A 26564-nucleotide genomic window follows, 5' to 3' on the forward strand; every position below is an offset into this window, starting at 1 on the left:
ATTACAGCTTGTTAAATATTCCAGAAGACTATTCCTTTGTAAATAAACTACAGCTTCTCAAATAAAGGAGATGATATTTATTTATAATGGGATTCTGTATTTTATCTGTTTTCTTTAAAAGCCAGTAGCATTTTCTAGTCGGCTTGACCATGCGTTAGCTACTGCTCAGAGGACACAAGCCACACCTGGAGCAGGTGGAGTTTTGCAGCACAGCATCCAAAAAAAAAAAAAAGCAAATTAAATGCTTCTTTGACATGGGGAATAGATAAAAGAATGAACAAAAGCAACTGTCCAAAGTATGTAGCAGAAGATGGTAAAAGGTGACATGAGCTGGGGTGAGGGGTGGGAGGGAATGGTATATGAAACAACAAATTAAAAATAGAATTACATTTTCCACTTGGCAATACACAAACAACACTAAGTGCACTTCATAAATTTTACTATTGTTGCTGCAAGTGGTATTACCATAAATCATGCTGGTAGTGTACTTGGCACTTCTAAAAAGCCAAGTGGGCTGAGTGTATCAATAAGTTTAAACAGCTCCACTATCTCTGGACAGGATGGAGGGGAAATGCATCACAAGGCTTTACTATGACTAAAAGCTTGGTTTGCACTGCAACAACATATAAAACAGCACTTTGCCAGCAAGTCTAACACCACTCGCCAATATTATTGCATAGCCTATTTGATTTAGTTTTTTTACCTGCTGTGCAAGGGGAGAGGTCTGCCTGCCCTTTTTCTCATCTCTAACAGGAAAGAGAGACTTCAGCAGCTTAGGCATCTGAGGCACGAAGGACTTTACAGGACTCAGGTAGGAAGCAGCAAGGCTACCAATACCTGTTGGAAAAATTAAAAAAATGAGAACAATCATGCTTTTGGGAAAGGACAAGAAAACAAAAAACCTGATTCAAACGCCCCTTAAAAATTATTACAAAACTGTTATCATTTTAGTCTAAGATGACGTCTTCCAGCAGTCAAAGCATTAGATACAGAAAAGCACCGAGGGCTGGCTCCTCCCTTGAAAGGGACATATGGATTTGGGTAGGTCTTAATCTGTGGTCCCAATATACAGAAGATTTTTTTTTTTCAATCACATGGTGTGAAAAAGCTTGTTGTTTGCAATTGGACAATTGGAAACATAATGTGCTTTATAACTTGCAGAAGCAGAAAAAAAACAAACCCAAGCAAGCAGCAAAATCAAAGAAGGATGTCCATACAACACAAGTTTAACAACAATTACAAAACTTACTGGAGGTAAAAGATGAGAAGATCCAAGTGAAGAAAAAGAAAAAGATGTTAGGGGCATTCAACTCTCCTTACTCATACTGCCATTTTTTATTTCTATACTACTCCCCCTTGACAAAACCTAGGTAGGTATATAAAACATCACTATTTATCTCTGCACTCTCAGTTACATATTAGGCACATTAGCTGCAAAATATCCATCCAGTTCCACTGCTGGTCATTTTCTAAAACATTAGCAGCCTTACTGACTTTGCTGTTTTACTCAATTTGGCTGTAGAAATTGAACTACTGAGATAAAGACTGCATCTTTAGACAATTTTTAACATGTGGCATTTGCCTCTCAGCAGAATTAGTATCAGATTGAAAGGAAAGGCTAGTTAGAGTAGCCTAGAGTCTGAGTAACTTAGCCACAACTGCTAAATGTTCACAGAGAGGGAACTGCAAAGACATTGCTCTGGAGAAGAAATCTCTCTGCCTTTCTGAAAGCAGCTCAGTTGGATCTGACATTCAAGAGCTGCGGCAACTTCACTCCATTTTTAGGAAAGTTGTCTTGGCTTTCGGAAAATTCTTACCTGGATCGGGAGAGTGGTTTTGCTGCCCAGAGCCCGACAGAGAGGTACGAGATGGACTAATGCCTCTACTGGAATTTGTGGCACCTTGGGATACATCTTGCTGACTCTCCCATCGACCCTAGAGGGAAAAAAAAAAAAAATTTCTTTTCAAAGTTAGCATACCAGCGAGAGTACAGCAACACTTACATCCCATGCCAGCCTGCGCAGCCCCTTTGCAAAGCTCACAATGCACAGAGCTGAGGAAAGACCCTTCCCCAAAGGCATTTTTAGTTGAAACACCCAGTCCTGCAACAATGAGCACCCTCAGCATCGAGGCACAGGAAAAAGTCTACTTATAGACCTTAAAGCTGTAGTATTTCCCTCAGTTATACAGCTGTGTTTTGGAAGTTGTGTACATTACAACCAGGTGAAAATAAAATAGTCTGCCCAAAATTCTTAAATATTTTGTGCACCTACTCTGGAAGCAGTCATGAATGAACGCTGGATGTAGAGTGTCAGAGAGAAGGGACGAGGACAGACAGAGCTCTGAACAGGAAAAGAAATAGGATCTTAGACCTAAAGGCTGGATGCCTAAAGGCCTAGAGTCAGAGAACGGACGAGCTGATCAGGTCAAGAGGAAGCAACTGCACTACTGCAACTTCTCTATTGCTAACAGAGAGAATCTCCAAGGTAGTATTTCACCACCAGTGCACAAGCATCAAGAATCTACGTAACCAAATGGTTTTTTCCTAACTCTATCATCTTGATATGTAAAATCATTTACAGACTTGTCTGCAATGATTAGGCTAAGTGACTGGCCAGAGAGCGTCTCTGCTGAAAGTTTCATGGGGATACAAGACGGTATATTGCTTCACCAAACTGAGCCCTACATTAGGCGTGCAGAGCTGAAAGGGAGGTGCTGACATCCGTGTGGCTGTCCTGCAAACTTCTGATACAGGCACACTCGCAGTGCCTGCCAAAGTTTCTTTGCACTGCTAAAGAGCAGGGTCTAATAAAGCTATATGTTGCTAATTTACTTAATTTATAGGAGACCTTAAGGCAATTCAATATCCGTTTAAGTCTATGGGTCAAAAGAATCTGGTCTCAAATGCGAGGAGAATTCTCAATGTCTGTGGGAAAGTGTTGTCCTGTTCAGGTAGCAGAGTGCCTTCAGGACTACAAGCTTGTAAAGTTTCACCTTTCCAAAAATAGAGGTGGCAAAGACAGGATGGAGCAAACCAACACAAACTGAAGTCCGATCTCACTTCTTGTAAAGAGCTATGCTACGTTTGGTACAGTATCTGTACTTGTCTGGATTATATTGTATCTGAATCTTACTTATTCTTTTAAAAGACGTAACAGAAAGAGAAATATTTTCACAACGAGATGATACAGTGAACATACTACAAAGGAGTCACAAGGGATGGATAAACCTGCTACATCCCAGACCACAAGTTTCATGTATTTTTTTCTGGAGGAAAAGCAGGGGGAAATGCACCTTTTCAAGAAGCTTCATGCTGTTGGATGCAAGGAAATAATACGACCTTGAACAGAAAAATGACAGGCAGCTAAACTAATCTTAACTGTAACTTGAAGTCATGAATGTTTCACAAATAATAAATAAGCCAGGATAGGAGGAATAGATTTCTCCAATGGGTTGAAGGTCACACTGAGCAGCCCAGAGCAAAAATCGTTTCCATTTGGATCTATAAGTTAGTCCCTTAGAAGCTCTCCTGCTTTGAATAGCAAGTAACTTGCACTTTTGCAGAGCAGTACCCGTCTTCAGCCCTCTACCAGCTAACATCCCTATTATCAGATGTAGAGACAGCAGGAGCTGTTTCTGTGAAGTAACGTTTGAGATGCCTAAAGGCTAACGGATGTCTGACTTCACTGGAGGAAGCCATTCTGACTGTCAAAACTGATATAATCCAGGCCGGGACTAGCAGTAATACCAGGGGTTTGTTTAGTCTTGTGTTTTTGAGGACTTTAGTGTTTAAGCCCTTCTTGAAAGCTTCCTGTTCTATCAGCATGGACGATAGAGCTGTTCTACCCGTACCTTAAGCCCCCAACTTAAACATTATCTTTGACCTGCAACTCATTTATCTTACACACATCAAAAAGTCATGTCTATGTCTGAAAAATTCTTTCCACAAAATGCTTCTATGAAACATTCCTTCCTATTCCACTCCCCATAAACTCTTATTCAGGCTTTTGCAGTCTTGTGTTTCAACGAGTACAGGTTTCTTTCAGGTGACCTTACCGCGTGCAGTCTTGCCTCACTTCTATCCATTTAAAATATTGCTCAAGAAACTGCTTTCTTAACCTGCCACTATGACCATTTCACACATGGCAGCAGACCTGAAAGTCAGCATGAAAACAGCCAACGACTTCAGGCTATACTCAAACTATCGTCCCCTTCAGGATGTGAAATGTTTCCTGGAATCTCCTTCTCCGGCTCCCACTGATGCGTTAAGTTTGCAGAAGAGTCAAAACATGCGAAAAGAGTTCATACTCTATCCAGATGGGGAAAAATATCTCAGCATAATTCAGTATTTTTTGGATACACCAGCTCAGTGGTGCTGAAGAAGTTTAAAAAAAAAAAAAAAAAAAAAAAAAAAAGATAAGACTATTCGGTGGGAAGTCATCACAAGACTCAAACAATCCTGAAATACTGTTTGGTTTTGTTGCCGTCTGGTCTGCCATCAGCCTAGTAGATGTTGGCATTATGTTAAGAAAAAGAACTATGAAAGAGTGCAAAGCATCTGAAAGCTGCTTTTTTGGAGCATATAACAAAGCTTGATTGCTGGTTGTTTTGGATCTTAGGATAATGATCCACACTTACTAAAGACAAATGGAGAAAGGTGACATGTCTTAATAATTTTCTAGCTATAAGGCCAAGTCTAAGTGCTTCTGGAGACCAGAGAGATATAAAAACCAGAAAGACTATTATGGGAAAGCGTTCTAGCTTACTAGAACACCAACTCAATGCAGGTAAGGAGCAACTGAATCATTTCTGAATCACGATTTGTTGAGTCAGAAGTGCCTTTCATTGACTGTTCCAACAAAAATAATTTCAGGCAAGTATTTGACTTTCTAGACCTGTTTGGAGAACGATGGAAAAAAAAAAAAAAAAAAGAGTATGTAAGAAATGGAGCAAAACACTTGCAGAATATTCATCCTGTACAGAAAGAATGGCAATGTTTAGTGACTTTTTCCTCAGAAAAAGCCTTTTTCCTTAGGATCTAGGAAATTTTGCTTCAGCCCTGGTATTATGGATGACTACATTTTCTACATAGTTTTAAATATTTTGCCGGGTTAAATAAAATAAAGGTCCTGGGAACAGGAATGTGCCCGTGATAAAAGGATTTGTCTGGCCATATATTTAAGGCATGTCGGGTTTTTAAATAACACTTGCTTTGGAGAGAGCAGAAAGATCATCATTTTAGACTGAAGGTCAGATTTTTTTTTAGGGGTAACGTGAGCCTCAACTCTGAGATGACAGTAAACCATTGAAAAGTAGGTAAATCAAGGCAACAGGTGGAGAAATATTTGCAAAAGAAAATACCAGAGACAACTGAAAGGGTCAACTGTTGTGCAAAGAATCTGCAGAGGCAAAAGGTAGTTCATGAATGATTGATTTTAATAAGCTGGATTGAAAGATAACCCATCTCAATCTCACAAAAAAGAAGAAATATAAGAATTATTTACTGTATTAACTTGATGAAGTTCCCAAGTTTCACATATTCATGTTATATAGCACTCTCACATGATTGCTTTGTGCATTCACTAACTGAAACACTTCAACTTTAAGACTAAGCAATTGGTATTATTTAAGTGCTGTGGATCTTTCCTCTATTATGGGTGGTGAGAGAAAGGAAGGAAGCTTGTAAATCATTTGCCCAGAGGAGCCATCATTTCATGAATATATTTGGTCTCTGCCAAGTGACCAAACAGAGGTCAAGTGACTTAATTTAACAAATCAAAAATAGCCACCGGAAGAATGCATGTCCCTTGATGTATTTTGATACAGAGCTGCTTATAAAGAGTTTTATTTCTATAATACCTTCTCCTCCTTCTCATCTGCCTTCCCTTCTTTCACGCATCCTCCATGAAAAACACCAGGGGATTTATTTCGGGTTGGTACTGACACGCACAAAATCTTTAGAGCAAATATGGGTGATCACTACCTAAGTCATCTGCAGGCTTTACCTGACAACAATTCTTTTCTTGAAGTTGACAGACCATTAAAATGCTGCAACTGGGTAAGAAAAATGAATAGTTCCTGTGTTTTATTATTTTAGCAGTTCAGAAAAGGCTTAGGAAAAGGCAACCACGTAGCACTTAAAATACAAGCATACAGTTGGGTCAAAAGGCACTTGTTCTCATGATTATTCAAATTGATCTACATGGTATCAATTTGGTGAAAAAAAACTCTGGTTCCCAGTAAAACCTGAAGGTTAAGTGCCACAGTCTTGTCTTACTTGGCTTTTGGATAGAAGTCTTTTGAGCTACAAACCACTGGAACTTTGGGAAAGGAAGGATGACTGTCAGACAGAATGGGTATTGTGCAAAGGTATTTTAAGAGTAACTCAAGAAATTTTTCATCAGCATGTGATGATAGTCTGAAGGAAAATAAGTCAGAGGTGCCTTCCATTCTTTGTGCATCTGATTCATGCAGTTTAAGTCAACGGAATTTTTAAACTTCCAATGCAAGCACCCTGGAATGCAAAAATCCAGCTCCGTATCTTATATCACCACTAAGAGACTCTATACTCCAGCACCACCTGACATGTGTTGATGTGCAAGGTGAAATAAAATTCATCTCACTCTCTTGTAACCATATCTGTAGTGATACCAGGAGTAAAAATTGGCTTTTTCACATTTAAGCAAGCAGATGTAACTTAGAGGTGAGACCAAATGCAGTCCTGTTAACCCAATACGAAACACCCACGAGACCGTCTTCTGAAGTAAATTTAGGAGGCATCTCTCTGCCTTCTCAGCCAGTTAGGTAGCTTAATCTTATGAGTTATTATTAAAAAAAAACCCCGATGGTGACTTAAATATCTCACATGAATGCATACCTTAGCGTGAGAGTCATCCTGCTCTTTGTAGTGTCAGTACACAGAGATATTCTTCAATGCTTTTTCAAAATGTGGCAAATCCACACCTCTGCTTCGGTCTTAGAGAAGAGCTTTTCTAACTCTTCATGGAGATGTGTGACCACCCATCCATGTTTGGAGTAACAAAGGTTCAACTATGGCTGCAAGATGAATCTGGGTCCTAATTCTGGAAACTTCTGATCTGCCTTGTTTTAGTTGCACCAACACCATCTTTACTTCTTGTTCTAACTTGTTTAATATTCTTGTTTACAGGGGAATAAGTCCTGGTTATTCATAGTGTTGAAAAATGAAGGAACTTTACCAGTATGAATGGTGCTTTACGTAGAAGAATGAGACTCAAGAGCCCTTTCCACAGAGCTAAAAATCCATGGTAAAGACCGCCAGAATGCAAGGAATAATAATGTTAAACTTAAGAGAGAAAAAGGTAATGGAATAAAAGGAGAGGAATATTCTGAAATGTGTCGAGGGCTTCCACTAACATTAAAGTACAGAGGCTGGGCAGATTAATTCTGCACCAATTCAGGGTGCCGTTACTACCCTGTGACTGATGTTTCTTATGATATGATAAACCACTTGTTTGAGATTAGCTTATCATAGTCACTTCTAAAAACCAACTTCCTGGTAAAGTAACAACTTATGACTGCTGGAGAAGACTTCTTTTTCACTAAATTTTCACTAAAATCTAACTTAATGAAACACCACATATCAAGCCATTCTCAGAATCTTTATGCTCAAATAGATAGGGCTGATACCACCAGCGTGCTTTATGATGTCTGTGTGCTATAGGAACATTTAAGAATTTGCTTAACGTTTCCATTGTGATTACAAGAACTTCCCCTCATCTGCCTACAAAAACTGAACCAGAGATCCATTTGAAACCGAGAAATTCTAATTGGAGTTTGCACCCTCCCGCATCCCGAGTACCGAGTGCCTGGACACGCAGCACACTGCAAGCGAGGAGGTAAGCTACACAATCACAGCTCCACGTGCCTCTAGCACAGGGTGTCTGTCAGCAGCTCCAGCATGGTGAAGAGCTGCAAAACTCCATGCAAACCACTACTTGTTAACTCCAGTTAACCAAAGCTTGGTACAACTAAGGGGAAAAAGAGTCATTCCTCCAAGACTGTTAACTTGATATTAAAGGATAAACATGTTTCCATTGGCCCGGTATTAATTTAAAATCATTCTTTCATACAAATCAAGAGTTGTTAACACTGAACTATTTGAAGTGTGAGACAGATTTGGAAGAAACTCTCAATGTTTATCTCCTCTCCAGGCTAATGTACACGACTGGTATATATTTGCTTGTTTTCATGTCCATCTTTCTGGGTTTTTTTAGCCAAGAAGGGCCATTTTTGAAATAACTTCACCCTGTTCAAAGAACTGTGAGAAATGGCATTAAATAGCTATAGCTCTGTAGCAAGCCAGAAGATGCACCCAAGAAGGAGAAACTTCTCTCGTTTGTACCAGTTTCACACCGCATTAACGACAGGCTTTTCAATGGGAAAACTCATTTGCTGTGTACTACTGCAAATGAGACACCACCAGCAACATCTTCAAAGCAGGAAGTAAAAGCAGGTAAGTGAGCAAAATAAACTTTATAGTGAGATAAAATTATTATCCCACTCATTAGGTGGACCTAATGCATTACCTCTGCTGGGACCTTTGGACTCTGAAACATGCAATAAGAGAAATCATTGAGGGGAAGGGAGGAGAAAAACAGAAATCATTAGGAACTCTGGTCTTTAATTTTTACTTTCAAAACCTACAATATTGAAACACCCCACAGTTCTCTCCAAATAGAAGTTGCTATAAGCACTTTATCACCTGCACATATTTTAGCATTCTCTACATGGATCAGATGTAGCAGATTTAGCAACCAATGCTAGAGCACTACATCAAAATTCTATTATTCCTTGCAACTGCATTATGCATTAAAATGCCTTGTCACCACTAGATTCTCTCTTTTAAAATGACTACACGCTCGCTGGGCAGAATATCTATCAGGAAAAGACCCTTCAATTTATCTAGAATTTGGAAAATAAGCTTAAATGTAATCTTTCGCTTTTTAAAAAAATACTTTTGAGCTATACTGTTGTTTTTAAGGAGTGTAATGGGCTGAATTATCATCCAACACAAGCTAAAGAGTGATGGTTTCCCTCCGAAGGTCAGAGACTCTCTTTGTAGGCCTCTACTCTGTTCTAGAAGTGGACCTGAACTCACATATGAACCCAAACCTGTCCTTTACCCAGAAGGTTTGCAGGTGAATGCTTTGGAAGAGCTCTGAAACTTGACAATGAGAAAATTTCCCCTGATAAATGCACTCCTGTGTGATGGATGGCTACGTTTAACCTCACCTGCTCAACTCAGGGCTGCCACGGTACATCCCACAGAGGCTGGCAGCAGCGTTACATGACTGACGAAGGCCTGAGAACTTTCCCAGAGAAGTCTAGTGTAGCACAACCAAAGCTAATACGTCCTAGGGACAGTCCCAAGGATGAAAGGGTGCCTCATCTCTTACGGATATTTCCCACTTATGCCCCTGTAATTGGTATAGTTCAGACACTGTCATCATCTTTTGTCTACAGAAGACCCAGGAGTCCTTCAGGTACTTACCCGGTTACTGCTCAGGTTATAGGGGGGTGCCAAGTCTTGGCGGCTTCCAGAAAGCTGAAATAGTTAAGACAAGCAGAATTATTTCTTAACTAAACTTAAACAATTGATAAATATGCCTCTTGACAAACACACGGAAGGGTGAAAAGAAACAGTTTTGCAGTTAGAGCAGAACTGAAATCCGAGAGGTGAAAGGTGAAATCCCAATTATTGACCTGGAAGGAGCCAGAATTTGACAAGTTTGATTACCAGTTCTATCAAAGGATTTCTTTCCAAATTTTGGACAACAGAAATCTCATCCTTCTTATGCACAACACTCTTACAAAATTTACATCCAGCAAATACTTGTAACTTGCTTTCGAATCTTCTAAAGAAAAAAAATCTTCAGCTTGATAGCTAAATGAGAAAAACCCCAGTGTTCAGGAAAAAAAATAAAATAAATGCAGAAGTAGGGGGTTTTTGTTGCTTTTTCAGATAGTCTGGATTTATGGGTACTTTCAAGCATACTAGCCCGCATGATGAAAGCAGGAATATGTGCAGATTTTGTCTCCACTTAGCGATTTACATGCTCACAAATAGCACAGACAAACAGAAGGGTCAAACCGAAGGAAATTTATTGCTATACTCCACAACTCTGGCATCACAGGGACCTGTAATTGAAAGACTGGACCTGCTGCCCTCAATATGCTGCAGATGCCAGCATGGAACACTCACCCGATTCACATTGGGAGAGCTCAAGCTCCTGCGGTGGAGTTTTCCTTTTCCCATCAGCTGCTCTTTTACAGCAACTTCCTGCCAATCATAGAGAAGTAAAACAAAAAAATTAGGCATGTTTTACAAGTATCTAAGCTCCAGTCATCCCAGGATAGTTTTGCCTATACAAGAAAAATGTTTCTAAACAGCTTTATCGCACAGGCTCCTGTCTGTAAAGTCTACTGTAATCTAAAACTTGCGTGTAACGTGGTAAGAAGTGTAAGAGTGGATAAACTTTAACAGCTAATATTTTACTGATCGGCACACAAAATTTTACGGCTAGTTCTGAGTCTAGGAGATGACTTACAGATGCAAAGAGTAAGACTCCCTTTCCTAGCTGAGCTCCTATTTTAATCCTTTAAACTAATTAGATACGACAGAGAACTTGCTTTCAATACTTAAAGAGTGCATCACACTTCACCATTAAATTTATAGTAGGCAGGCACATACTCCAGCTTGTTTTGCATAACTTACTTTTGTGCTTGCATAATTTATACCCAGAAGAACAATTTTCAATAAATGTTTCTCTCTCCTGCATTTTTCCTGGTAAACAGATCAAGTTACAGTACTTAAGATTAACCCAATCAATGTCTTATTTATTGATAGAACTGGTTTGGTTACTTCAAGGTAGAACATGGGCAAAATGACAAGAATTATACTAGCAACTTCGGAAACTATTACTAAAGCCCAAGCTTCAGAAACAAAAAGCTAATGCCACACAACTACTTCTTCTGAACCATAATTAGCAATGCAGTCTTAAAAACAAACCAAGCATCCCATAATAATGCATTTAATATAAAGCTCCCAGTCCCATCCATCCATATTGCAGGTAGTTGAATGAGAACATCTCTGTAGAGAGCTACATTTGCTGCTTTGGATGTTTGCCACAGGCTCACTTTGCACAGCTGAGGTCTGCACTGAAGTGGTGTTTTTGGTTTGTTGGCCATTGTATGCACTTAGGAGAAGGTGTGCGTTGCCATACACTGTTCACAGTACGTATATGCTCTGCTATCTGCTACAGCCTTAAAAAACAGACCTGGCGCAGACGATCCAAGGTGAGAATATTCTCCACGGCCAGCACGCTCCGCAGGTACTTCTCGATATAGGCTTCGGAGTCAGCTGAAGCTGCATCTTCAACATTTGCTGCCATTCTGGCTAATGCCTCCCGCTCTTCAGCTCCTTGAGCATCCTAGGAAGATGAAAAGAAACGACATCCTTTTAAAGTAAAATAAAAATCTCCCACAGCAGTCCTGAAGAAAATACATTTTTTCAAACACGTAGGACAGATTCAACATCGTTTGCCCTCAAGCTCAGGGGCAGATTCAGATGTCTTACTGGAGATTTCTAAATATAAGCCTCATTAAATCGAAGGAACTTGTGCCACGCAAACTGCACGGGTGCTCCTACCACTACCACAGACATCTCAAGCTATAACACGGTTACTGTTCTTTTGATTTTGCCTTTTTTTTGGTCGTTGTTTTTTTGGGGGGTTTTTGAGAGTCTCACAGTGAGACATTGCCATTGATTAGCAAAAGGGCTGCATTCAGATATTTTGTAATTAAAAAGTGCTCAAACACATCCAGGGCATTATCTGTACTGTGAGGAAAACAAAATTTCAAGTGACTTGCAAGAGAAAAATAGAACGCTGCTTGAGAAACATTTCAACACAGAGTGCTAAATACAGCAGAACATAAAAGACAGAATCAGGCAGCAATCAGACTTTTGGCTCTTCACGTGTTAATGTTTTTACAAGTGCTCTGATAGAGCATCTGTTTGGAAGGAAAGGATTAGCATCTAACTAGGAACATGCTCAGGAATCAAGACTTGCATAAAGACATTACTTAGAAAATGCCAATTTGTTATTTTTCACATGTTCTCATGCTCCCCACATCAGGCACTTCACCCACCCATCTTTACTCCCCTTTCCTCTCTCTTTAAAATGTTTCTTCAAGGACCTGAGCAAATAGATGTTCCCTCAACAAAATGCACAGTGACACTGATAAGACATAGGTTGCTGCTAAGTCACAGCATGTAAAGGAATATGCTTAATCTTTTATAAGAACCAGTTTATGCTTGCAGCAGCAAGAACTAGCATGTTCAAAATAAGGGGGGGTGTGGGGGTGTGGAAATCAGAGTCAGATACTCTCATTTCTTATTCACCTCTGGAATATTTGAGACTATCTCAAAAGTGACACCACAGCCAGGAATGGAACTTCGGTGAGACATTCTTCGGAGGAAACTCTGTGCAAAACCCTGTGGGGAGGCAAAAAAAAAAAAAAAAAGAACGAACATATTTCTTCCTTTAAGGAAAACATGGTTTAACATATTTCAACTGAAGTAAATATAGTTTACAAAGAAAAAAGTACAAATGCAAGAGATTAGCCAATAAATATGTTAGAGTCAAAGATTTTAACTTGGAGATAAATCATTTGCTTGTCTGTATTTTAGATACAGAGAAAGGATTAACTTGTTTCATTGCAAGGTGACTGCTTAACCAGCACACAAAGCATTTGCCAGTTCTAGAAGGTTTTTTTTTTTTTGGTAGAGCCCTACATGACTTGTCTTGAATATTGACAAGTACAGGCATTAAATTCTTGACCAAAGAGATCGTTATGAAGAATGATTTAAGGGGGCATGGTCATTGTTTATGCTGACTTGGCGCCTTGCAGGGTTAAGAACTGGACTGTTGAATTAATGCAGAGATGAGTCATTCAAAGATGCTGCTGAGACGAACAACCGGGAAAGGTTATTGACGAGGATTTTTAGAAACCTAACAAGAAAGCCAAAGATTCCACGTCGAATAAAAGTAAAAAACATCACTGACTAAATCTGTAGGAAACAGAATTGATGAAGACTTAACACAATTGTAATTATTGGCACGCTCAATTTAACTATTGAATACACTCTTCCATTCTATCTGACAAAAAATTCACTGTTTCCTTTCTGAGAAAAAGCTTTTGCCTGACTTAAGCACTAAGAACTGGAGTTCTTCTATTCCTAGCACTAAAAGCAGTTTAGAGTTGCCTACAGGGCTGCTGGGTGTGACCACACCTCTTCTGCTCTTGCTTCAGATTTTAACTACAGATGTGCAAACAGAATAACAATTCAGGCTTTCTGCTTTGTCATTATCACTGCTAGGGGAAGCTGGATTCTGAGACAATGCTGAACAAATTCTTCTTTGTCATCTTTCTCAAAAATCAAGTAATTTTCAGGACACGATGCTGCAAACGGAATGACAACCTTCTGCTTTCCATTTATCCAACATGCTGCTCTCACCTACACGTTATGGTAAGAGCACAAGCCAACTGGAAAACATAAAAGGCCAAGAGTGATCAACTTTAACAAACTACACAAGGGGGATATTGCTGGTTTATCTCTATATATCTCAATGCATAAATAGAAATGGTTAGCAGTAATGTGTGAACATACTGGAGGAGTAGGGAAACACACAAGTTTCTCCTGATGTGTAGTTTTTGCAAAACATGAACTCCAAGCTCAGGAGAAGTTAACTCTTTCTACATTACCAGTGATGGGGGATAAAGCACTTAGTAGTTAACACAAATAACACCAAACGTCTCATAATTAGATGCCATTAAGCCTTTAAAAACAGCTGCATTATCATCCACAATATAAAAGATACTATCAAAATTACTTGGCAGCTTAAATCTTGATGCATGCCATTGATACAGTGCTTCCATTCAGGCGGAGACGAACGTAGATACAGGAAAAAAGAGATATAGCAGCAGCGTACTGCACAAATCACAACAGTGATAAACACAGGGTGGAGTGAAAGTGGGAAGGATTATAAAAGATATACCTGTCTGCCATACACATTAACACAAATGCGCTTGCGTAACACTAACTGCATTTCTGCAGGATGGCTGAGCTGGACAGTGGCTCTCACAATGAGGTAAACTCTTTCATCTGCTGCTGTTCCTTTACTGAGCTGGATACAGTCGTGGACTGTGGAATCCCATGAGGCTTCTGCTTTCACCTGCAAAGGAAAAAAATGTATCCTCTAATAAGCATAATTAGGTGTATAATTAACTGTAATTAATTAAGCATAATTAACAAAAATACATAATACATAAATTTTGAGAGTCAGCTTCTCCATTTCACTCCCTATGAAGAAAAAATCCCTGCACTTTAGAAGAGGCCATTTAAAAATCAAGATCAGTTTGCCAAATGAAGACGTTGGGATTAAAAATGCCAACTTGCTCAAACTCTGGAACATTTCCTCTTGAAAAAAAGATCCTTGAATACCCAGGATCATTGCAAATAAATTATAAAATATGCAGAACTACAAGACCATTCGGCCTAATTTATTAAGATAAACCAGAGAGCAAGAGAGATTGCAGTGAAAATCTTCCATCATACGACATAAACTCTCGTGTCTGTATTTGAGAAAGAACTTTGCTAAAAAATTTCTATCAAAAAGCTAAAGCTGGAATTTCTCTTCTTGAATGTTAAAATATAAGTATCACCGAAGATTTAAAAAAAAATGGCCTGGTAGCTATCTTCCCAGGCTTTAAAAACAAAACAGAACAAAAAACCTATGAAAACCAACAGGAATAAAGCTCCTCTAAAAAAATAAAAAGAAATAAGTTTCAGAGTGAGAAGCAAAATTTTAAGGTAAAAAAAAAAAATTAAAAAATCAGACATTCTAAACCTAATAGCAAAAATTATAATCCAACAACTGTAAAACTGTAGAACTATGAGCTATGTGGCCAAATGGAGTATAACGCATGTAACAGTGCAGAAGTAAAGATGTTAACCATAGCAACAGTTAAGATTGTTTGGTTTTTCAGCTGAGGGCTTCCATACTCTGATTTGCTCAGGGAGTTTGTTTTGGTTTTTTTTAAAACAGGAACTCAGAATCTCAAGCTTTTGTAATGCTTGGATTTAGATGAAGGAAGACCCTTGTCAAATCATGGTTATACTATCAAATATTCCTTGAAAACACAAAGTCAGTCATAAAAGAAACAAGTTGTATCGTTTGCATGCCATCTTTGATGCATTATTTTCACATCTGAAGATATAAAGAGAACAATTAAAAGACTCCTAAACTAAATATACCAGTCTGCATCTCTGCTTACCTCACTATCATGATGCTTCACAATTTGCAGTTCAAAGAATTCCTCCTCCTCTTCTGCAACAAGAGTTGCATCCCACCCACCCGCTTCGGGGTCATCAAGGTTATCTTGGGAACTGAAGTCATCAGCTAGAAACAAAGGTGAATGCAGAAGGTGAGGAGACACAAGCAATTATTCTTTTTAAAAACATTCAGCGAGCCATGAATTCACATTTTCATCACTAACTCCCCAGCCTGGCTACTTACACTCTACCTACAAAAGAAGAGCTCCCCACTTTGTTCCACTTCAGCAACAATCCCATTTCTAAACAGAAAGTGTGCACAAAGATTTGGGGACACAGACCCAAGCCTGCCTTATAGAGTCCTCTATTGTGCAGGAATCTCTCCCACTCCCAGTTGTAAACACCCCCTCCTTGCCCGCAGGTATATTTTCAGCACTGCTGCTCAACCATACTACATACATTGCTCATTTGGCATTAGTTAGGTGCTGTGGTGGTTTTTTTTTTTTTAAATAAAGACAAGCTGCTGGTTGAACAAATAAAAATACAGTACTTTTAGATCATAATTAAACAAAATCTGTTTTTTGAGAAGCTTAACCTGTTCTGGCTCGAGTCCCTCACCATGAATGAATTAACTAGCTCCTCTCTGAAGCCATTTGATGTGTCAATGTGTTTTTTGAGGTGAACAAACCATAAATGTAAACAGCACTGCAGCAAAGCCCTCTTGACAACAGGCAGAACGACGCCTCCCCACTCTCACCTGATGCTTCTCATCCAAGTGTTAACCCTCTTTTAAACATCTTGACAAGGATTTGCTCAAGTGATTAGGTGCTGTTGGCTCCCTGCACTACTTTGGGGGTGCTGCTTTCTTGGCTACAATTTCCCATTTTTGGTAGAAGTATCTGACAAATACTTTGCTCAACTTGGACCTTGCATTTGGACGCACTGAAACATACATTGTTTAAAGAAACACTTACTCTGCCAAACTAATTTGAGCTCATCATGCCATGCTTTTTTGACATGCAGGCATTATTACCAGTGATTTCACATTTTCTTCTAAGTCATCAGTAAAAAAATTATCGGATGTAGCATCAGGGCTATATCCTTGTGGGACCTCAGAAAGAACATTCCTAACAATAACTTCTTTACATTGGCTTTTGCCGTTTGCTCCCTTAGGTGCACTTATTTGACTATTTCTATTTTACTTATTAAATATCTGCAAAACACCGGGATTATTAAAAATCTGTGGTTCCTTCCATATATAATGCTGTGTATTCTGAAACATTAAACAGTATGTTTCAGTGAAAAATGTGCACTCTCAAATTAATCTACCTGCCGTTCCAGGCTTTTCTTCATTTTATTAGCTTGCTGACATTCTGAAATGTCATTGGTTGTACAAAGTTTGTTTCAGACTACTCTGTCATTTTAAGAAGCACTTACCACTCAAGTCAAGGAAAATAACAGGAATATGAGTTTCCATACCAGGCACAGGAGTCCTAAAATGTAAGACAGGGACAATGGCAGCATTTAACCTAACGCAGATTTACCCAGCACACGATATAAGCCCACAGCACATTACATTCAGTACAACTGCAATTTTAAGCCAGACCATTGATAACCTTGGCAAGTGGCTTTCTTTTAATTTACTGTCGCAGATTCCAAGCGACTCAACTAAATTGGTATTTTTTTTATACCAGATCTCTTACAAGTATTATATTCTTTGACCTCTGCTTACAGAAATGTTTTCTCCCTCTAAAATGCTCATACTAAAATTAAGTTTATTTACTCTGACACACATTTATTAAACACAAACCCCTCTGCATTAGTGACGACAGTGAAGACAGCAGAGTGAAAAAAACAGAAAATCCAGTGCCAAAGTTTTTGAACTAACATTGATGCTGCCACACTACACGGCTACTACTCCTTCTTACAAAACACACATATTTAAGAGTCAAAGCTGCCATTTAAGGAACATTTCATATCACGGAAGAAGGGGTAACACGTTTGGTATTTTGTTTTTAAAACGAAATATTCCATGGCCTAGCACTTTTAAGCTACACAACATTAAAAAGGTACTAAAAACGTAACACGAAGCATGAAAGACTTTAAGAGTCCTTGTTGCAATTTTAGCTGTAAAAAGGGCTGTAGCCATGTCATGACAAACTTGGACTTGATGAACTTTACAGTCAGCAAGGGCAGGCTGGAGTCTTATGTAATGTGTAAGGTGTTTGAATCACACTAAACATTTTCTCTGGTGCAAATGTGTTCAAAACAGATTCTTCCTCAAGTAAGTTTCCTGCAGCTCCACTGTTTTCAAACCTAGTCAAGCACTTTGATGTGAAAGTTGACGTGTTTCCAACAAGCATTTGCCATTTTGATGTTTCAGAAGTACTAGATTTAACAAATTTCAGCTTAAAGCTCCATGACATTGTATTCCATCAATAAATACTGTTAGAGGTTTGCTCAGAAAAAAATTCCAGAAAGTTGAAAGCAACTGAAGACAAGAGGTTTGAAGTGAAACAACCTTGCTTCCTTATCTGCAGTTGTTACTCACAGCTGCTGCAGTAAGGCAATCTCAGTCTAGGGTAGTTTACTATTTTTAACATTTAGAAAATTACACGGCACACTTGCTGGATAAACAGACTTTGCGCTCAAACCAGGAGCACAACAAAATCTTCCAGTAGATGCAGTTTTATTAAGACAGAGCAGCCTTTTAAGCGAATGAACTAGGTAATTAACATATTAGCTAATTTTTTTAAATGGTAAGTGCAGTGGTAATAAATATTGATTCCATTTTTTCAGAAGGTCATAATTACACTCTGATCAATAATAGTATCGTTTACTAAATAGCATTTCTGGATTTCAGATACATGTCCTAATAAAATAATTTAAGCAAGAGGCCTAATTTTAACAACTTTGCTCATACAGTGTACAGAGGTCAGATTAAGGAAAAAAAAAAAAAAAAAAAGGCAACAATCCAAGGCAGGAACAGGCCATGCATCATTTTTACATTCATTCTTCCATGTGGCAATGTTTGTTCGTACCACTCCGCTGGAGCTCCAGGGATCCCACTGCCAGCAGAAGGAACCATTACAGCATTCCTCTCCTCCGTGAGCGTTAGCCTCATCTCTAAAAGCTGTGCCTCCCGGTCTGCATCGTCTTCTGTTTTATCTGCAGAAGCAGGATGTCAGTCAGGACAGAGAGTGTTTCTGACTCAGTGCTTTTATCACCTGTCGATGATCTTATACCATCCATAACAAGAGTAAAACCCACTCTGATCAGAAATTCAGCTCACAAAGAAACACACAGCATACAAAACAACAAACAATTTTAGATAGGCTTCTCTAACTTTGGCTTCACTGAAAGCAAATTACCAGCGAGTCAAGACTCAACTCTCCATTAACTTCTTTTCTAAATTTTACAATACATCAAAATAAAAAGCGTGTGCACGTGTGTCTCAACTTACCACTGTTGTTACCTTTGAGAATATTTTGCTTACCAGGCTTCCCAACGAGCTTTTGCAACTGCTGATCAAGATACTCCTGACGCTTTGTTAAGGCACACAGCCATTTCCGACGGAGCCTCTCCAAATCCCTATCCTGTGAAGAGGAAAGTGGTCGTGTTAAATATTGACCCAGGAAAGCCAAGGTTTCCTGTTTGTGGCTTACACATTTCCTCAACCCTTCTGCTCATCCTGTACCCAAGCAGCAGATAAGACAGACAGAGTCCAACGAGTCACTTAGCTCTTCTCTATTTTCTTTTGTGCAGGACAACTTAGACAGAAACACAGAATAGCTGAGGTTGGAAAGCACCCCTGGAGATTGTCTAGTCCAACCCTGCTCTGTGCCCGAAGCAGGGTCAACCACTGCTGCTTGCGCAGTTTGAATCTGAATATGTCCAAGGATGGAAACTCCACCAAAAAAAAAAAAAAAAAAAAATTTCTTATGTAGAGAGTCGCTGTCTCTTGTCCATTGACTGGATACGGCTGAAAAGAGCCTGGCTCTTTCTTCTTTATCCCTCCCCATCCACATACATTGACAAGATCCCACCTGAGCCTTTTTTCATCTCAAGGTTAAACAACCCCTGTTCTCTTAATTTTTCATCACAGGTCCAAATCTTTAACTTTCCCACTTTATTTGAAGTATTTTCGCTTGCCAGCCTGAGGCATCTCTTTCTCTAGCTGTTTTTCTGTACGACCCAGCTAAATAAACTTCACTTTATAGATCTTGTCCCCCAAACTAGTCTAAAACTCACTAACCACTACCTTGCAGCACAGCTGGAATCCCCAGTCCTTATCCATGACTCACCATCATACTCAGTGTTTAGCAGCCTCGTATTAAGGATCCATCCCTGCCCTGCATCACGCCACTGTCCCTAGTTACTGCATTTGCAACTAAGCCTTTTAAAATATTTTATCTTAAGTGCTCATGTCCTTCAAAAAACCCACCTCAGTATCCTTAAGAACATTCTGTTCATTTGTCTCTGGTGCAGAAATGCTCAGAAATGATGAATGATACTCTACATGCAACATGTTGGGTGCCACAAAGATGAGCTATCAGCTCTGGGATGCCTTCAGGCAAGTCTCTTTTATGGCAACAGCCGTTCAAATTCGTTCCACATCAAACTAGCAAACACTTTGTCAAGAAAAATGGGTGGATGTAAGACTATAAAACTACAGTTGTATTACTCACCCGCAGACTCCTACAAATATGCTGGAATCTGTCAGAAAGCATTAAACCTAAATCTCTGGTTGCTTGCATTATACAAAGTTGAGATCTATAATGACGATGATGTGCTTCTGTTAAAGTTATTCACAACGAGATGAAAAATATATCACAGATAGTGTACCTCATCAGTTCCCCTCTAAGGTTCACGTTACTGTGACATTACACACAAACAATAGTGTGCTGATTTCATTAGTTTTATCACTACTGTCTTAGAGCTCCAGGAATCCCCCTTGCTTGCCCAAGGGCGGATTATTTATGCATCATACTCCAGCTCTCATACACATAGCACATTCATAATATGAAACAGCATGAAGTATTTTGACTGCATCTTTCAACACTGTCGTGTGCCTATTCTTGTTCTTAATGAGGACAATCTCAACCTAACCAGAGTTTGCCAAGGAAGAAGATTCCTTCCCCCAAAACACCAAAAGCAAAAAGCAACTGTTTGGAAATACACATTAAGGCATCTTGTTCTTTGCCTTTCACTTCTCTAATCTACCACACGGTTTTGCAGCATAACAATCTATGATTCTATGACTCTATGCTATTCTTGAGCTTTTAGTCCCTTCAGAAGACAGGCTCTCTGCATATCCAACCAGTACTGCAAAGAGAAAATGCTGATCTTCCTCTAACATGTTTTAATCTGAAAATGTCTGAGTTTGTAGAAAGACAAAAATAAAATTTTTTACCTGATAACTGTCCATTTCATCCTCTTCTTCCTAGGCCAAAACATGCAAAGCCATGTCATTGGATTTTTTTGATAGCAGGAAACACGTTGAATGCAAAAGGTGTAATTATTTTAAGCAGTATTAGCAGTCTTACATAAAACTCTGAGCTTAGCAATGGTATGATCACTGAAAACACATTGACATCCCAGAGATCTGCTGCTATCAGCTCATTTAAATACAAACTAGAGCAATCCAACAATTATAACAGATAAATTTCACAGAAATATAGCTATTAGAAGTCTTCATAATTAGAAGCAACATGGAATACTTAGATTGGCCTAAGAAAGAAATAGGAGTTATAGCGAAACAACTTGAAATCTGTTAAACCTGGGCAGCAAGGAAAAATGTGCTGCTTTACCTGAAAGAGTTCAGTATGAATGTTACAGCAAGCACTGAAAAAAATCGAAGTCTGGCATAAAGGATTTGAGGTAAGCTTGCTGTAGCATTTAGAGGAGAAAAAAACCTGTAAACATCTAAGCCAATTGTTAGGGAGTTAGAATAACTCTGTCTGCCACACCAGGAGTTGCAACGTAGACCTTCGACATTTTGATTTTCTGATGGGAGACACCACCTTTCATGCTTGACATTCATCACAAGCAGAGCCACTTGCAATGAGCCTAAGCACAACTGCCACTCCTGCACAGTGAACTGAAAAGCAGGGAGGGCTCCAATCCTCACCGAGTTATTACGTATCTATTTAAGTAATAAGAAGCCACTGGAGCCTACTTTTGTATCTTAATAATGAAAGCCAAAACGTAGCCAAGATAAAATTAAAAAGCCATATAGAAGAGGCATTTTCTTAGTTCAAGGTCTTTAGAAAAATCTTTCACGTCCCGCAGATACAGATTTACTCAAGGTAAAGAAATGCTAATAAGGGGACTAAAAATCCAGTTGGTCAAGTCAGAAGGCTATTGTAAGCAACAGGACTAACAAAACATGGTTTTCAATAGCCCTTTCCCAGGAGGGTTATCAGTGTCAGACACAACTCACTAGTCTCTCTCTCTCTCAAGCAGAGCTTAAGTCTTTCTTTTTGAAGTAATGTAGTATTTTTGTGGATTGTCAGCTCTGTTGGACGCAGTTGACACTGGTCAGGAGATGAGAAATTCACTGGGGAAGAAACAGGGTGAGACAGACAGGATGCTCACCTGGGACTTATCCCCTTAGGAAACAGGCTAAAAGGGGCACGGGTATATTGTGGGTGTGTAATAGCTTTCAAGTAAAATTTGCAAGAATCAATCACTGTGTCTCAGAAGTCTCTTAAGAAACTTGTTCCGTTCAGCAGTAGGAGAGAAACGCCAGCTTACTTGCTCTGTAGGCTGTGGGTATCAGAGACTGCTGTGACAGGACAGCTAGAAAGCCTGCAGGCAGAGTCACTAGCAGGAGCACAATGGGGAATAAAAGCAATAATCTGCCTAGGATGCTGCTGAAAAGCAGGATCTCTGCAAAGGTGGAAAAAATTCTCCTGTTTGTGCTCCTGACACACGAGGGACAAGGGATGGCTGGTATTAGGAGACAATAGAAACCCAACTACTTCACACCTTACAAAGGGAAAAACAATACTGATTAACCAAAAAAGGGGAGCAGACGCTCACTGTATCATATTCTGTCAACAGGGTAAACGTTATTGAAAGCTGGGAGATGTCCCAAAAACTACCTGACATTTAGTTGGCCTTGTCTCAAGCAGGGCAGCTAATCAAGGAAATCGAGAGACTTGCTTGTTCTGTTGCACCAGATTTTGGCTTGCTAACTCAGAGTGACTAAATTTTAATTTAATTTAGCTGTTGAGGAGACAAAAAAAAAAAAAAAAAAAAATCAAACTGCCCTAGAAACTGATAGAAGCATCTCAAAAAGACCAGATTCATATTACTTGCAATTTAAGATGAGATGCGGCGCTTCTGAGGTGGTAAAACAACTGGCCAACATACACTATGGGCCAAAACTGGCTCATATAATTCTGATGTTTGTAGTTCAACACTATTTGAATATATGTTCCATTGATTTATTTTAATTTGAATACTCAGAATTGCTGCCGTATCTAATATTTGAAGTAAAATCTACTGCACAAACTCTTCATGAATTTGAGGAACTTTGGCGTTTTCTTTTCTTCTTTGAATGGTGTTAAGGCTCTGCTGCTTTTAAGGATAGGAAAAAAAAACCAGAAGAGACACAGAAGGTAGTTTTACAAATATTATTTTTGCCATAGAAAATTATTTTTGATTAAGAGGAAGATCTTCTACAACACTTTCTGACGGAGGTATAGATTTAAACTATCCTCAATAATCCCTAAAACCACCATCAAAGCAATTCTGACAATTCTTCCTGACATTGCTTTATGTTTTTAAGGAATAGGTTAAAAAAATACCACTCCAAATCAAACTAAAACTTGAAATAAATGGAGTTGCCTCCAAGTTTAACCGCCTTAGGACATCATTTTATGTTTTTACATGTCTTGGAAATAGTCATAGCTAACAGGAAATACTCAGACTCTTACCTGATAATTTTCAGGTACCTTTTGTGACTTGACATGTTTTATTTGAACGCAGCCAATGCCAACAGATAATATCGATTCCTCCATCAGTGGCAAGGTCCCAGACTCCTGTACAGATCTCACTTCAACCTGAATTCGTCGAGATTGCCCCTGCCCAACAGAACAATTTGAAATGCTTGGATAAAAATAAAATGCTGAAATCTTAATGACAGAGAGACCTCTACTGGCAGTCATTTGCAAGCAACATTCTATTTTTATTTTGTGAAGAACGAAGTGGTGAGTGCTACAATCTCAGTGACCCAGTGTTCAAGAGATACTCCTTCTGTTGCAAGGGTTTATGTTTACAAGATTTATGTATTTACACACAAAAAAAATTCAGCATTCAGTAACTCAACAGTTTACTTTCTGGGGAGTTTTCAAAACATACACTTATAGGATTTTATTTTTAATACTTCTGAAATTGGAAAATAGGATCTCTTCCCCACCTACAAAAGAGACAATAGTCTAATTTTGTGAGCTATCAGAATTTCAGTGAACTTCTCCTAACTCTGGTCTCCCTGACTGAAAATTCTTACTCACTGATGCTATCAGTGCAGCAAAGTAACTGTTCTTTAGTAAAACCCATAGGGGAAATTTTTTTTTTCTAAATTTAAAATCAAAGGAGTTGGGGAGCTCTGAGGTGCAGCCTGTATCTAACTTTTACTAATTCCTAGTGTTCTCTAGGTAGTAGCTTATCACTTACAGATGTTAACTATTCAGTTAAGCATTAACAATTTAACGTGTGTAGAATTCAAAGAACAAAGGAGTGGTTGGCTGGAAAGATCAAATAGAGGGGAACTCTGAACCTCTTTAAAAAATAATTAAGTTCAGTTGAGACTGCTGTCCAGGTGCTATCACAGAACAGGGAACAGAACACAGCACAAACATTACAGGTAAGCCTTTGATCACCTCTACATCTGAGCTTATGCACACTGACTGTTTCACAAAACACAGAGGGACTCCACTTTACTTTATGCCTGTTTTACACAATATCACATTTTGTGTCTAAGCTTGACAGTTCCTTGGACACCATCCCTTTACCGTACAAAAAGCTTCTTAGCTTTCCACAGGCTCTTTTCCCAGCTGAAATCCTGCACACGCCACCTCACCTGTCGGAGCTGGAAGATGCCTCCTGTGCATACATCCTTGGCAGGGGTCACCTCAACTGGGCAATATTCCCCATTCTCATTCAGCTCCAGAATTTGAACCCAGAGTTCTACTTTTCGGGTTACTTCACTCCACCTGCAAAACATGTCAAGTGCTGTTTGTTGGTTGTTTTTTTTTTTTTCCCCAAAGAAAAACCCCAACACGTTAGCCCAGACTGCACGCTGAAGAGGCAAAGAAACACTCCAGTGGATGCACCAGTTGTGAGTACACAGGGTTGTTAGTTGTGCAGTGCTTATGAATTTTACTGACAACTGTTTTAGTCAAACATCAGAAATAAGCCTTTTCTTGATTCCAATACAAAACCCAATTCCATTGTATTCTAACATTTAAGCTCTGGTCTAAACTGCTGCCACAGAAACACAGTGTTGTCAGTGCAATCAGATTCACACAGAAGACAGCAGAATGAAATAGGACACTGCCTCACAAACTTTCAAGATTCAGGACACTTTCCTGAACTTCATCATTCCAATTCTTCCAAGAGCTTAATTAAGAACTGGCCACTTCTGTAGTACTTCAAAACCAAAAAGGAAGGAGGTGCTTACTACTCAGCTACTAAACATAACTCTCTATTTTATAGCATCCTTTTTCCATCTCCTCTTTGCCATATTTTCCTAACTTTTCTTTTAAACTTCCCTATATATAGCTTATTATTCAACATGCTCAACAGAAGCTTAGGCTGGAAATAAAAAGAGAAATAACTGACAATAAATTAAAGTGCAGAAGTGCCTTGTAATTGGAGAGGAAAAGCAACTTACATTTAAGAAAATACTGCTAAGCTTACTCTGGGGACAACAAATGACTGACAGCAAAAAAGCAACCCCCTTCAGTCTAAATTACCATACAGATGCATGTTTACTTCAACTGAAGTAATTAGCAATACAGCTCTTCCAATGGAAGTGATGACATTTCATGGCCAAGAATGAATTAGAGTCAGACCTTGAATAAATGTATCAGCATACAGTCAGAACAACTTCTTTGCTGTTTTAGACTTGCTAGCTCTTTCTGGCGCAGACTAGCGTAACAACATAAAGGAAAATAATCAGCTTACTATTTTGTAAAACACTTGAGTTTTCCTAAATATGAGGGACTTCAAAATCTTTCAAGTTTTACCACTTTTAATTTGAAAGAGAGATGGGCATTTCTCCTCTTTCACTTTTTTAAACCCTACTGATACATCACACAGTGTTTTTCCAATAGACAGAGTCTATTTATAATAGTCCAATAGATACAGTCTCAAAACACATGGTCAGTTGCCTTCAGTTCAAAATTTGACTACTTATCCCAAACCTGCTTCAAGATTGGGCACCTCAGACAGTGATTTTTCACAATTCTAAACCAAAGACCTATTTTCCATGTTTACCTGTCACGAAGGCTGCGTGTTTTGGCTTGAATTATTCCCAAATCCCACAGGGCTGGATTTTTGCGGTCACCACTCTGCTTGTGCCCATATACCTCAATTGCCAAAGCACCATCATAAAGATGTTCCATGAAGTCTTCGGAAATATTTACAGAAACTTCCTGTATGTAAGTGACAAATCGGTTGATGACTATGAGTACACAATGATTTAGGCTTAGAGATTTAATATCAGCTTGTAGTAAAGTCACCCTGATCCCCAAGACACAATATAGAGGAAAGGGAGAACAGTCACCTCAGTTCGTAAAATCAGGAAGCAAGGCAAAGATACAGAATTTTCTGAAGATTAGCGTGTGTAAAGAGCTGAAAACTGACTGCATGCTGTTCCAAGCCCTGATCAGATGGTTTAAAACCCAAAATGTTCTAATATGTTCTAATGTTCAGAATCAGAAAACCAAAACTCATCAGAAGGTATTATATCTCTTTTACAAATGCTAAGTGGAATAAATTGATCAGTGTAATGCCAAATTTTAGAAAGAACAAGACGAGAATTCAGGCAACTGGTTGGCATTCATCCAGGCTGACTTTACATATTAAAGATGCCTCCATTCAGACAGTTGCTTGAAAGTCAATAGGAAGAAACAGTCTTGTTCTGAGACCCACCACCTCACTTCAACATCTACATTAG

The 26564-nt window shown here is 39.0% G+C and overlaps 1 protein-coding gene across 4 annotated transcripts in view; it reads right to left on the reverse strand.

Moving 5' to 3' along the window:
- Positions 1–26564, reverse strand: part of KIF13B (kinesin family member 13B) — a 132248-nt gene that overhangs the window by 19989 nt on the left and 85695 nt on the right. For 3 of the 4 annotated variants that reach the window (XM_074895452.1, XM_074895454.1, XM_074895455.1), the window contains 16 exons: positions 25883–26040; positions 24465–24597; positions 23320–23466; positions 20790–20819; positions 18873–18972; positions 18418–18544; positions 16814–16869; positions 15379–15503; positions 14100–14276; positions 12443–12535; positions 11319–11471; positions 10244–10321; positions 9533–9586; positions 8568–8588; positions 1818–1935; positions 704–837 (listed from right to left, as the gene is read on the reverse strand). In XM_074895452.1, coding sequence (XP_074751553.1) covers positions 704–837; positions 1818–1935; positions 8568–8588; positions 9533–9586; positions 10244–10321; positions 11319–11471; positions 12443–12535; positions 14100–14276; positions 15379–15503; positions 16814–16869; positions 18418–18544; positions 18873–18972; positions 20790–20819; positions 23320–23466; positions 24465–24597; positions 25883–26040 — 1704 coding nt within the window. The remainder of the gene's footprint in view (positions 1–703; positions 838–1817; positions 1936–8567; positions 8589–9532; positions 9587–10243; positions 10322–11318; positions 11472–12442; positions 12536–14099; positions 14277–15378; positions 15504–16813; positions 16870–18417; positions 18545–18872; positions 18973–20789; positions 20820–23319; positions 23467–24464; positions 24598–25882; positions 26041–26564) is intronic. The other variant, XM_074895453.1, reaches the window with a different exon arrangement.

This window comes from Athene noctua, chromosome 1 (assembly GCF_965140245.1).
Source record: "Athene noctua chromosome 1, bAthNoc1.hap1.1, whole genome shotgun sequence".
Classification (NCBI taxonomy): Eukaryota; Metazoa; Chordata; class Aves; order Strigiformes; family Strigidae; genus Athene; species Athene noctua.